The sequence below is a fragment of the Nannobrachium achirus genome (genome assembly GCF_963921795.1).
Source record: "Nannobrachium achirus genome assembly, chromosome: 16".
Classification (NCBI taxonomy): Eukaryota; Metazoa; Chordata; class Actinopteri; order Myctophiformes; family Myctophidae; genus Nannobrachium; species Nannobrachium achirus.
This window is the reverse complement of record NC_137823.1, coordinates 59,117,496-59,131,392: the sequence shown is the minus strand read 5'-3', so window position 1 is coordinate 59,131,392 and position 13,897 is coordinate 59,117,496. Positions and strand designations below refer to the sequence as shown.

The window sequence follows — 13,897 nt, the reverse complement described above, 5'->3', positions numbered from 1 at the left end:
GACGATGGCTGGCCAGATTGCTGACATAGAAACATACAGTAGGTTTTTAAAAAAACCTTAGAAGGATTCAAAAGACACTTATAGAATCGGGTCAAAATTCAAATTTTCCAATTTTTTCAAAGATAGCAGATCTACAAGCTCACCGAGTGCAGCGTTGCGAGCTTGTATATCTGCTATTTTTCAATAGTTAAAGCATAAAATAATAATACACTATTATGTGTACCCGTTCTGAATGGGTTAACTCATTTAGACCTGAGGACCTGATTCTATGTCTTCTAAATCCTAACAGTTTTCTGAAAAACCTGGTTCTCAATCTTTGCCAGACCCATGAAATGGGTAGGCCTACATAAGCAAATGTCGGTCTGTCCGGTTTTTCTCCATAGATGGTCATGATGATGACATGATGATGACATGAGGGAGGGATAGACCGACAGACAAAGCCTTCATGTCATCACAATGACATGAGGGAGGGACAGACCGACAGACAAAGCAAAAGGCTTTGTCTGTCGGTCTGTCCCTCCCTCTTTTCTCCATATTTGGTCACAATGATGTCACAAATGATGATGACATGAGGGAGGGACAGACAGCCTATAAAGGGACAGACAGCCTATAAATGTACCATTAAATTTATAGGCCCAGAGGGTTGGCAGAACCGGGGTCTGGCACAACCAGGTTGACCTGGTCTAGTTTTAAAATCAAGAACCCCAGAATATGTATACTAGTCCTGTGCCCAGGGGCGTTTGCACAGGGGTGTGCACAGTTGGGCATATCTTTATGCCCATATAAGGTGTTCCATGTTGGAGTGCCCGTTGGGCAGATCTTTATGCCCATATATGGTGAGTGCCCGTTAGGCAGATCTTTATGCCCATATATGGTGAGTGCCCGTTAGGCAGATCTTTATGCCCATATATGGACTGTCACTGTGATATCACCTGTGATGTCACAGTGACATCACAGCCCCCCACGAAGAATGGTCAATGTGGCGCTGGGCGACTCAGACCGACGCAGCACCGCTCCAAAAGTGGCGCCAAACATAGGACGTTTTAGTTCCGTATTGGCTTCGTTTTAAATCGGCGGAACTATGCCCCTGACTACATCTGGATCCCTCATTTAGGGTTAGGGAGTAGGGAACTTTTTCCCGCATTTCGGACACAGCCACTGTCCACTCTGAGAGTGGGCGGGGTCTATGGTCTGCAAGCAGGCTAAGTAAGCCACGCAGCTGCAGCCAATAACGTTAATAGCGGGCGTGTTACTGTATATGTAGGTGTGTCCGGAGCCATGGGTGTTCCAGTGTGCGAGCACAGACTGTAGTATTTGTCAATGCACACTGACATACCGTAACACACCCTTTACTAATTGAATTAGCTCCAGCTGTGTTAGCTTACCTCACTGTGCCCTCTGCATAATGTCAGTCTTATGTGGTTTTACCCTGCTGTAGTGCAGTATGATCATCTACATTCTCACATGGAACAAATGCATCACAGAGGACCCCATGGATTGATTACTTACTCTTACTCACTCTGAATTTGTCTGCATTGCTCTGAAGTGTCCATTCCATATACTAGTAAGACGCCTCGCCCTAAAGGGCGAGGTTGTGCCATGTCTTGGCCGTCTGTCCAGTGATGTATATCGGACCAGTGACCCATATATGGAGATCAATGTATTGTATGGAGATATGCTGTGAGAGCCCAAACATGCTTACTCAGTTATTCGTTATGTGAAAGTCCTATGACGTCTATCACATCTGACATCATACATACAATCCCTTTTATGCCCATACATGGAGATCCATTTCTGAACCAGCCACACAGATATGGGCTGTCTTCCTCCATATATGGGCATTCCCATTTGAAGTCCTGTTAGATATGGGCTTAATATTGATGACATCAGGGATCTCCATATATGGGCATAAAAGGGATTCTGTTAGAGTGGTTCCCATTAAATCACAACATACAATCCATGTTATGCCCATACATGGAGATCCCTGTCTGAACCAACCACACCACTGTGATCTCACCCGTTTATGCCCATATATGCAGATCCCTGCTCTGAGTATCTGACATCACAGTGATGTGTCAGGGGAACCACAGTGTCAGGCACGTTATAGACAGACAGACAGACAGAGATACGGTCAAGCTGTGACTGTTCACACACTAAACTGCGACCTACAGTTGCAATCATCACTGTCGGGCAGAAACGTTGTATCTTCATATTTTAACTCTTTCCTAATTTACTGCCTCGCTACTTTGTCATCCAAAAGTAACGAAAGATGATCTACAAGCTTACAACGTGTCACATCGTGAGCTTGGAGATCTGTCAGTATTCCTACCTTCTACCTTTCTCTATTTCCTGAAAAGTAACTATTCTGGGCATACAAGGTTTCAGCGACAATATATTTCTATGGCTGCTAGACAGAGTTGCACTTGTTGTAAGATACTACAATGTGAATGTCTGAGGAGAAGACGCTGTATCAGTTGAACAGTTTAGAAACTTTGCTTCCTCTTCATTCTGGGGACTGCCCATAAGTCCTACATCTCATTAGTCCTAATTTGGTTATTGGGTTTGGTTTTAGGGTTAGGTTTAGGCATAGTTTTACTGAGGTTAGGGTTAGGTTTAGGTTTAGGCATAGTATTTTTCACCAGGTTAACATTCACCAGATTCTGACTAATGGGATGTAGGAACAATGAAATGTGGGACCAATGCCATGGCACCGCCAATCTCCCCCATTCTTCCACATCTCTCTTAGTCAGGGAATTTTAATAAATTCCTTACCAAACAATTTCTTCACCAATGTGTTTGTAAAGGTGTCTAGTAACAAATCTAACAAAGATTGAAATTCAACATCCCTAGCAAAATGTTTGACAGCTAGGGTAATTCTGGGTCTCATTCACTTACTATACACTGTACTATAAGGGAAAAAAATCACTCCCAAAAATATTCTTTAAGTAGCATGTTAGGGGTCTAACTGGTGTTTTTAATTATTCTGAATTCATTGCAAGCATTTGTTTTGCACGAAAAACATTCATTGGGCCAAAAACAGACGCAAAAAAAGATGGTTTAGTGATGAGTCATCACTTTTCACAGTTGTGTGGGGTCCATTTTTGGCCCAAGGAATGTTTTTCGTGCAAAACAAATGCTTGCAATGGATTCAGAATAATTAAAAACACCTAGTTAGACCCCTAATATCCTACTTAAAGCATATTTTAGGGAGTGATTTTTTTCCCTTATAGTACAGTGTATAGTAAGTGAATTACGCTAGCTGTCAAACATTTTGCTAGGGATGTTGAATTTCAAACTTTGTTAGATATGTTACTAGACACCTTTACGAACACATTGGTGAAGAAATTGTTTGGTAAGGAATTTATTCCCAGGGTTTTATTAAAATTCCCTGACTACATGTCTCTCTCCGTGTTTTCCTGTCAGAACCTGAACAGCACGGTGCTGCTGCTGCTGCAGCTGGCCGACACGCTGAGGCAGCAGTACAAGCTGCTGAACGTGCGTCTGGACATGGACGTGTGGAACCTGTCCATGGTCATGGAGGAGATGAAGCTGGTGGACGTCCACCACACCCAGCTCATCAAGAACTTCACCATAGTGAAAGGTACGGGTTGACCACTTAAACCCTATTAGTTCAGTGATTCTCAACCATTTCAGGCCGCAACGCCCAAAATAATCATATTTTAACTGGGGACCCCCCCCCCCCCCCCCCCCCACACCCTGACGAGCACTAACAGTTGAGGAATTCGATTTTGTATAACACGGTTCTATTGTGAGTTGCGAGGCGTTGTGAGCATGTAGATCGGCTATTTTCACAATTTCTGCCTCTAATAGTTGACAATTTTGCCAATGTTTAATTTGTCATTTTAGAGTCATTAAAAAGTCTTTAAATTGTCACTTTAGAAATGTGCAGACACCCTCTATACACTTAAACTATATGTTGGTTTGTTTACTGTGGAGTGAGAACACAATATTGCACAATAAGTTAATCATCTGGACTGGGACCCCCCAAAATAATTTGGGTAACCCTCTGGGGGTCCCGACCCACAGGTTGAGAACCACTGTATTAGTTGACTGGGGGCCCCCCAGGGGTCCCCTCCCTTTTCCCCTCTACACCGATACATCAGTGATAATAGCCGATCTACACGTTCACAACATGTCACATTGTTTGTAGATCTGCTATTTTCAACAAATTTTCAAGTTTGTCTATTATGACATGCCCATAATATATATGTACTAACTATAGGGTTCATGTGGTTAAAGAACAGCAACTAAAAAAACAACACAAACAAGCATTTCTTTTAGTTGGTGTATACGTACAGTATAGGCCACTCTATATGGTGTATACCAGGGGTCTTCAACGTTTTCAGGCCGGGGACCCCCAAACTGATGGGGAGATGGAGCAGGGACCCCCTACCACCTCGTAGGGTGGGGGGGTCGGGGCTACGACATATTTTTTTATTTTAAACATGTACAAGTTACAGCGAGCAGGGTGGGCCGTACCACTACCATTTCTAAACATACTTCTTATTAACTGAGAACCAATGTAAATAATATCAACAATCTGTCAATCGCATAGTAATCATGTATTCAAGCTATTCAAAATGGATAGAATCATGATTTATTTTTTTAACATAAATGTGGAAAATGGCAACAACAAAAAAGAAAGAAAAAAAAAACATTTTTTTTTCTTTTTTTTTTTCAATCAATAATTTCGCGGACCCCCTGCAGTACCTCCGCGGACCCCCTAGGGGTCGCGGACCCCCTGTTGAAGACCCCTGGTGTATACGTACAGTAGCCTATAGGCCACTCTATATGGTCTATAATGGTCCATTCATTAGTTGGTGTATACGAACAGTAGCCTATAGGCCACTCTATATGGTCTATAATGGTCCATTCATTAGTTGGTGTATACGAACAGTAGCCTATAGGCCACTCTATATGGTCTATAATGGTCCATTCATTAGTTGGTGTATACGAACAGTAGCCTACAGGCCACTCTATATGGTCTATAATGGTCCATTCATTAGTTGGTGTATACGAACAGTACAGGCCACTCTATATGGTCTATAATGGTCCATTCATTAGTTGGTGTATACGAACAGTATAGGCCACTCTATATGGTGTATAATGGTCCATTCATTAGTTGGTGTATACGAACAGTAGCCTACAGGCCACTCTATATGGTCTATAATGGTCCATTCATTAGTTGGTGTATAGGTACAGTAGCCTACAGGCCACTCTATATGGTCTATAATGGTCCATTCATTAGTTGGTGTATAGGTACAGTAGCCTACAGGCCACTCTATATGGTCTATAATGGTCCATTCATTAGTTGGTGTATACGAACAGTATAGGCCACTCTATATGGTCTATAATGGTCCATTCATTAGTTGGTGTATACGAACAGTATAGGCCACTCTATATGGTCTATAATGGTCCATTCATTAGTTGGTGTATACGAACAGTACAGGCCACTCTATATGGTCTATAATGGTCCATTCATTAGTTGGTGTATACGAACAGTATAGGCCACTCTATATGGTGTATAATGGTCCATTCATTAGTTGGTGTATACGAACAGTAGCCTACAGGCCACTCTATATGGTCTATAATGGTCCATTCATTAGTTGGTGTATAGGTACAGTAGCCTACAGGCCACTCTATATGGTCTATAATGGTCCATTCATTAGTTGGTGTATAGGTACAGTAGCCTACAGGCCACTCTATATGGTCTATAATGGTCCATTCATTAGTTGGTGTATACGAACAGTATAGGCCACTCTATATGGTCTATAATGGTCCATTCATTAGTTGGTGTATACGAACAGTATAGGCCACTCTATATGGTCTATAATGGTCCATTCATTAGTTGGTGTATAGGTACAGTAGCCTACAGGCCACTCTATATGGTCTATAATGGTCCATTCATTAGTTGGTGTATACGAACAGTATAGGCCACTCTATATGGTCTATAATGGTCCATTCATTAGTTGGTGTATAGGTACAGTAGCCTACAGGCCACTCTATATGGTCTATAATGGTCCATTCATTAGTTGGTGTATACGAACAGTATAGGCCACTCTATATGGTGTATAATGGTCCATTCATTAGTTGGTGTATACGAACAGTAGCCTACAGGCCACTCTATATGGTCTATAATGGTCCATTCATTAGTTGGTGTATAGGTACAGTAGCCTACAGGCCACTCTATATGGTCTATAATGGTCCATTCATTAGTTGGTGTATAGGTACAGTAGCCTACAGGCCACTCTATATGGTCTATAATGGTCCATTCATTAGTTGGTGTATACGAACAGTATAGGCCACTCTATATGGTCTATAATGGTCCATTCATTAGTTGGTGTATACGTACAGTAGCCTACAGGCCACTCTATATGGTCTATAATGGTCCATTCATTAGTTGGTGTATAGGTACAGTAGCCTACAGGCCACTCTATATGGTCTATAATGGTCCATTCATTAGTTGGTGTATACGAACAGTATAGGCCACTCTATATGGTGTATAATGGTCCATTCATTAGTTGGTGTATACGAACAGTAGCCTACAGGCCACTCTATATGGTCTATAATGGTCCATTCATTAGTTGGTGTATAGGTACAGTAGCCTACAGGCCACTCTATATGGTCTATAATGGTCCATTCATTAGTTGGTGTATAGGTACAGTAGCCTACAGGCCACTCTATATGGTCTATAATGGTCCATTCATTAGTTGGTGTATACGTACAGTAGCCTACAGGCCACTCTATATGGTCTATAATGGTCCATTCATTAGTTGGTGTATACGAACAGTATAGGCCACTCTATATGGTCTATAATGGTCCATTCATTAGTTGGTGTATACGTACAGTAGCCTACAGGCCACTCTATATGGTCTATAATGGTCCATTCATTAGTTGGTGTATACGTACAGTAGCCTACAGGCCACTCTATATGGTCTATAATGGTCCATTCATTAGTTGGTGTATAGGTACAGTAGCCTACAGGCCACTCTATATGGTCTATAATGGTCCATTCATTAGTTGGTGTATACGAACAGTATAGGCCACTCTATATGGTGTATAATGGTCCATTCATTAGTTGGTGTATACGAACAGTAGCCTACAGGCCACTCTATATGGTCTATAATGGTCCATTCATTAGTTGGTGTATAGGTACAGTAGCCTACAGGCCACTCTATATGGTCTATAATGGTCCATTCATTAGTTGGTGTATAGGTACAGTAGCCTACAGGCCACTCTATATGGTCTATAATGGTCCATTCATTAGTTGGTGTATACGTACAGTAGCCTACAGGCCACTCTATATGGTCTATAATGGTCCATTCATTAGTTGGTGTATACGAACAGTATAGGCCACTCTATATGGTCTATAATGGTCCATTCATTAGTTGGTGTATACGTACAGTAGCCTACAGGCCACTCTATATGGTCTATAATGGTCCATTCATTAGTTGGTGTATACGAACAGTATAGGCCACTCTATATGGTCTATAATGGTCCATTCATTAGTTGGTGTATACGAACAGTATAGGCCACTCTATATGGTCTATAATGGTCCATTCATTAGTTGGTGTATACGTACAGTATAGGCCACTCTATATGGTCTATAATGGTCCATTCATTAGTTGGTGTATACGTACAGTATAGGCCACTCTATATGGTCTATAATGGTCCATTCATTCATATATTGGGACGTGAAGCGGCGAACATTGGACGCCAGCGTCCTCGCTTACTTCCCACGTTCACACACCAATGGTGGCAAGCTTGCACCAACCAGCTCATCGGTGCCTTGCCCAAGGACACTTCAACATGTGGACAGGAGGAGCCGGGATTCAAACCGCCGACCCACGGATCATTGGCCGACCTGCTGTACCTCCTGAGTCACAGCCGTCCCTAGAGCTGGGCGGGCACTGGCTACCGGCTGGGTGGGATTTGGCACTGTATAAGCAAGCTTCACAATAAACCAAAAGGCCACTTGGTGAACAGTTGGTTTGTTTTAACGGAGTCTCAATTATTGGAACACTCTCCATCTTTGGCACCAATGTGAGTTGGGAATCTCTGGTGACTTCACCTTGAAAGCTTTTCTTTAACACATGGGAAGCCAAGGTTTCTAACATTTCTAGCTGTTGCTGGTGCCGCCGTTCACTTACGCTTTATTTTGAAGAGCCTCGGAAGCTTCGTGCGGGTGCACGTGAGTGTCCACTGACGATTGAGGAAGAAGATCCGTTTGTTTACAAACACTCGCGAAACTAAAATCCAAACCGGGGCCGACCATCGCGGTATAGTGTCGCCGTGAAAACAAGTAGATCTCTGCTTCCCTGGCGTTCTTTGCACCTTATTCAGAGATAAAGCCCTTTTTATGTTTCAGCATAGAATAGAAGTCTATGCAGCATAGACGCTCCATTTTGCTTCTGTGCTTGTCACGTTATGACGTATGCACCAGCGTCTCTCACAGGGCACGCACCATGCATGCAGCTGCACGTAACAAAGTTAACCCTTTGTCTCGTCTCTCAATGAGACTCAACGAGAGTTTTGTTACAGCGACCTCCAGTGGCCTTGTCTCGTTACTGAACGAGTTTGGCATACAAAATGTTAACATGTGAATGAGGCATGTTCAAGCTGAAACAGCATGATGAGTTGCTGTTGAACTCATCCATCCAGCTATTAGTGAATTCAAGCACAGAGTTTGTTTCACATCACTCTCTCCTCTCCTCTGTCATCACAGGTGCTGCTGGGCCACCGGGCCTTAAGGGGAACCGCGGTGAGACCGGATCCAGGGGACCCGTGGGTCTGAGCGGGAACAAGGGCGAGCGGGGCCCCGCTGGCGGCCGCGGGAACACCGGAGAGAAGGGTTTCGTGGGACCGAAGGGCGACGCAGGGGAACCGGGCCCCACCGGCGCCAGGGGAGCGGCGGGGATCAAAGGAGCCAAAGGCTCTCTGGGCCAGCCGGGGCCACGGGGCGACCTCGGCCAGAAGGGCGACCTGGGCGTTCCTGGTAAAGACGGATTGCCAGGACCCAAGGGACCGCCGGGGATCCAGGGCCAGGCGGGGCTGCCTGGGATCCATGGGCAGCACGGACCCCGGGGCAAACCTGGGCCCGTGGGACCACCTGGGCCACCGGGGACCCCCGGACCTCCAGGATTACCGTACAACCCGGATCAGACCAGTATTCAGCAACGTGCTCGGAGAGCTGCACCGCTCGCTGGCTCCAAGAGGCAGTAGGTAGATAGAAGTAACGGAGAGACGGGCGACGGGCGTCATTGTACCATAAATAACTGAGAATGGGCATCTGAAGACATCTTCTCATTGGCTGGTGATCATGCGACCCAGATCTTCCCGGTGGGACCGCGTAGATGCAGATCTTAATGACCACGCGATAAAACGCGATGTTTAAAATTCAGGACAGGGCAAGATGAAACGCTCGCCTGATATAATGGCACGATGAAGTAACAATTTGAGGAGAACTTCAAGGATGAATGAGGTGACAGAACTGCTGCCAATGTCACCATTTCTTCTCATTGTGTGAATCCAGTGACGACTGAGACCCCCCAGGGAATGGATGGACTTGGAATTTACTCTTTTTAGGGGAAACAGAGGCATACTTGGGCTGCCCGTCACTGGCACACATTAACTAATGAAATGGTCCCTAAACTAAAGCTATACATGTGCTGTACACAGGATGTAACCATGATTGAACTTCACAGATTAGTGACTTTGATCTCTTGCCAAGGAGTGATTGTATGAGGGAACCAGGCTGTCTCCAAGCCACCAAAACCATACATAAAGTGGGTATTCCCATCTAAGCCATCGCGGTACATTTTGTCATTTTTTGTAGGGTTTACCTATCCATGCACTACTACGTATGTGGGCACAGAAAACTATCTACTCGTTTTTTACATTATAGATGATATCGACGCATGAATTTGTAATTGATGGCACTTTATGGGTTCTTTAAAGTGTAGAATTCAAAGACTGTTTTATATCTCAGTGTTGTACACGGATCAGAGCGGGCACTCTGAATACTCTCTAGGTTCCTAGAAGATGAAAGTGTCATTTAGACCATTTGGGGGAAGATAATTGCTTATTTTATACTCTGAATGAAATGTCTTTCAGTTGCTTCAGAAAGCAAGCACGAATACAACTTTTTGGGGGGATTTGTTTTACAGCGTGATGCAGTTTATTCACAGCATTTGTTTTTGTACAGTGTTGAGCAGCGCCTCCATGAAAGGTTTTATATCATGTGTTAGTGGATGTGAAGTGGATGTTTATCATATATTATATCTACAAACATCTTGGTTTTTGTTCATTTTGTTCATTTCATGAAACATGACAAATGATACGTGATAATGAAAATAAAAATTGAAATAGGGGACAGTCACTATGTTCATAAAGCCCCTTGTGTTATGAAATGCGACTGGCTTGCATGGAACTTCAATAAATGCTTGTATCATTTTTACACTTGTCTGCAGCTTACTTTAAGCACATTTCTACGGTTGTCTGTAGTGGCGTTTCCATAAACTTAATCGAATTAGGGAAGCGAATTATCAGAAATACGCATTAAGACAAAGCGAATTTAGCATGTTTCCATTTGCGGGTGTCATTCGAATTAGCGACGTCGCAAGAGTTGATTGGGCCGATTTTTTTCAGACCGAACCTGAGCACTGCACCTTCTGCACGTCTGACTGCTGTGACTCGGTCGCTGTCTAGTAGTGGGAACAAGGGATTATCAGTCATCATCATGGCCCCAAATAACTTTTAAATATATTACAATTGGCAACGAGTCTCTTACGAAATTGGCAAGAGTTCCTCTCAATACATAAAGCTACCGGTTCACCGGGAAAACCGCGGTCGCGTCGTTGCACAGTGGAAGTTTCAGCGTCCTCTGGAAGGTCAGGTGGCCGATCTGGAAGCTCACAACGCGGCGCGGAGACGTGGATGCGAGCTGCTGTGCCTCTGAGCTTGTAGATTGGGCACTTCAGGCACGCAACACCGTGGGATGAGGAAGGGTTCGCTCGCCACCGATGGCTTGAGGTGAAAACGGGAGGAATTTACACATGGTCCGTGTCACTCCGTGTGTAACAAACAACAGGTTTGTTTTGTGGGCTAACGCTATACCATGGACAAAGCGGCAGGGGAAATGGGACGAACGTCATACTTTATTCGAATGTATTGTCTGACCCGTTTCCATTCACTTTGCACATTTAGTTTATTCGATTAAGCCTCAAAATCCTCCTCCTCCAAGCGGATAATCTTTTTTGCGGATAATGAAAGTTTATTCGCATTTTGAAGTGTTTCCATAAAAACATTTTGCGACTAAGCCGTTAATGCGCAAAAAGTAGCTTTATGGAAACGCCACTTGTGAGCAGGGGGGGTGTCGCACCAAATTCTGGCCCCTGGGTACATGCTCACTGCGGGCCCCCCATAAATGTTCTTCATAGGGGGAGGGGGTTTAACCCATTTAGACTGGGAACACATTATTACGCATTATTTTGTGCTTTAACTATTGAAAAATAGCAGATATACAAGCTCATAGCTTGTAGATCTGCTATTTTTGAAAAATCGTGAAAATTTGCGCAAGTCCTTGAATATTTCAAATCCTTCTAAGGTTTTTTTTGAAAAACCTATGTTTCTATGTCAGTGGTGCTCAAACATTTTCATGTGGAACCCCAAGATTATATGTATTTGGCCACGCACACCCCCCATCTCAAAATATTTAGTTCCAGGGAAGCAAAATTTGAGTTAACAAATGTTCGCTTAAAAAAAAAACATTCAAAGATTTGCACACATTTTCATGACCTTTCAAAAATAGCAGATCTACAAGCTCGCAGCGCGGCACTCAGTGCCGCGCTGTGAGCTTGTAGATCTGCTATTTTTCAATAGTTAAAGTATAAAATAATTAAGGCCCCCCTCCAACTTGGGCCCTGGTAACTCAGTCCCACTTTTTCCCCCCTTGTGACGCCCCTGCCTGTGAGTGCACTCGGACTGCCCTGAGCGGGGAGTAATTTTGTAGATTAATTCAGAACACATGTCAGCCCCTCCCATTAGATATTTGACATTCATTGGCTTCCAAGTGACTCAAATATGTTTCATTGTTTTTAGGGTTTTCAGCAGTTTTACATAAAGCAGATATTCTTCCTCTCCACTCCATCCTCTCCTCTCTCCTCCTCTTCTTCAGTTCAATCACTTCAACTCATTGCTTTTATCAGGAATGAATTATATCAGGGGTCTTCAACAGGGGGTCCGGGACCCCTAGGGGGTCCTCAGTGTTACTACAGGGGGTCCTCTAAATCTTTGTGTGATAGAAGCTTTTTCTCCTTTAACCACTTGAACCCTAGCGACCATATTCTGAGAATTTTAGCCAACTGCGAGGCGTTGTGAGCTTTTAGATCGTCTATTTTCGCCAAATAGGTTTGGTGTTGAGGGGAAAAGGTACAAGTTAAAGTACAGACAAATGTATTGACGGTTCAAGTGGTTAAATATCTGAAAATACCAATTGACATGAATCCAAAATACACTGATGATTGTGCTGTCAAATGATGAAAATATATGGTATCTATGGGTTGTGGGGGTCCCCAGGGGTCCCTGCTTCATCTCTCTCTAGACTTGGCCTGAAAATAAGACCCCTGATTTATATACTCATGATTGTTGGTGAAAGATAACTACTGATTCAGTTTAATGGCTTCCAAGCCATGCAGAGCAGCATGGGTTGGGAAACAAAAGAGTGGGTGGACTCAGCTTTACTGGGGAGAGCCGGTGACGGCCATAATGTCCTGCTGAAAGCTGCTTTCATAACGTCTCCCTCTCTGGCTCTCTGGAACATGCGAGGTCTCGTGAGATGCCAGCAACTCGATCTCCAAGAAAAACTTCCTCCACCATTACACCCAAATCCCATATTCCTCTGGTCTTGTGACCGCCGGATGGGGGAAAGGGTCCGTCGGACTCCACACCAACTTCCTTGTTTTGTCTCTGAGACATTTGGATGTGATGGGAAACCCAGGTTTACCCAGTCTGACGGAGTGAACGAGTGACCCCAGTCACCCCACCTTTAATCCTAAAAGTAGAGGTAGAGTAGAGTAGAAGAGTACTATATCTACTGCATAGTACTGTGTTCTATCCGTCTGTCATTCAATGTTATATGAGATACTTCAATGGTTTCCTATGGAAATAAGCTTAGTCTTTTCTAGGATCTCCTTTTAGTTGACCTTGTACCAGTGAACTGTACCGTCATGAAACTGTACCTTTTCCTATGCAAACTTCTAATAAAGTCTTCAATCAAACAATCAAACGTTCGCGAACGAATCGAGTCTTTTGAACGGCTCTTTGAAATGAACGATGGGATCCGGTTTGCAGTATAGGGAGGAGCCATTCCTTTTTCTTTCTTTTTTTTATGAGGGGGAGTCAATTCTCTACTTAAGTAAAAGTATACTCATAACACTGTCTCATGTACAGTATGTCATGTCTACTGTCTTTTTTTTAAACTATAATTTTTATCCCACGATTTTGCAACCCATTTTCACCCAGTGCCAATTGCCTATGTAATCCTGGGCTCTGCCCTCCCTCTGCCGCGCCTGGGGAGACAACGGACTGACCTCATGCTTCCTTCAATGCATGAGTAGTCCAAGTTGTTTCTTTTCACCTGACAGGGGGGATTTCCCCGGGATGGACGTAGCGCGTGGAAGGAACACGTTATTCCAACCAGTTCCTTTCCCCTCCATCAAGCGCCCCGGCTGGCCAGGGGGAGGCATTATTGAGACCAGTATTACTGCATGTTTTTGTGAGGGTATCAACCCTAGGAGACACGGGGAGAACAGTCATGTCTGCTGTCTAATAAGGAAGAAATGCCTTGTTTCTCTGCCCTTTGTACTTGGACACCACA

At 43.9% G+C, this 13,897-nt stretch overlaps 1 protein-coding gene across 1 annotated transcript in view; it reads left to right on the top strand.

The window, feature by feature from the left end:
- scara3 (scavenger receptor class A, member 3) overlaps positions 1–9,243 on the top strand; it is a gene marked incomplete at both ends in the record, with an annotated part of 45,067 nt that extends 35,824 nt beyond the window's left edge. Inside the window, 2 exons of the mRNA XM_080745069.1 lie at positions 3,424–3,601; positions 8,747–9,243. Coding sequence (XP_080601195.1) covers positions 3,424–3,601; positions 8,747–9,243 — 675 coding nt within the window. The remainder of the gene's footprint in view (positions 1–3,423; positions 3,602–8,746) is intronic.
- Between the last annotated feature and the right edge of the window lie 4,654 nt (positions 9,244–13,897).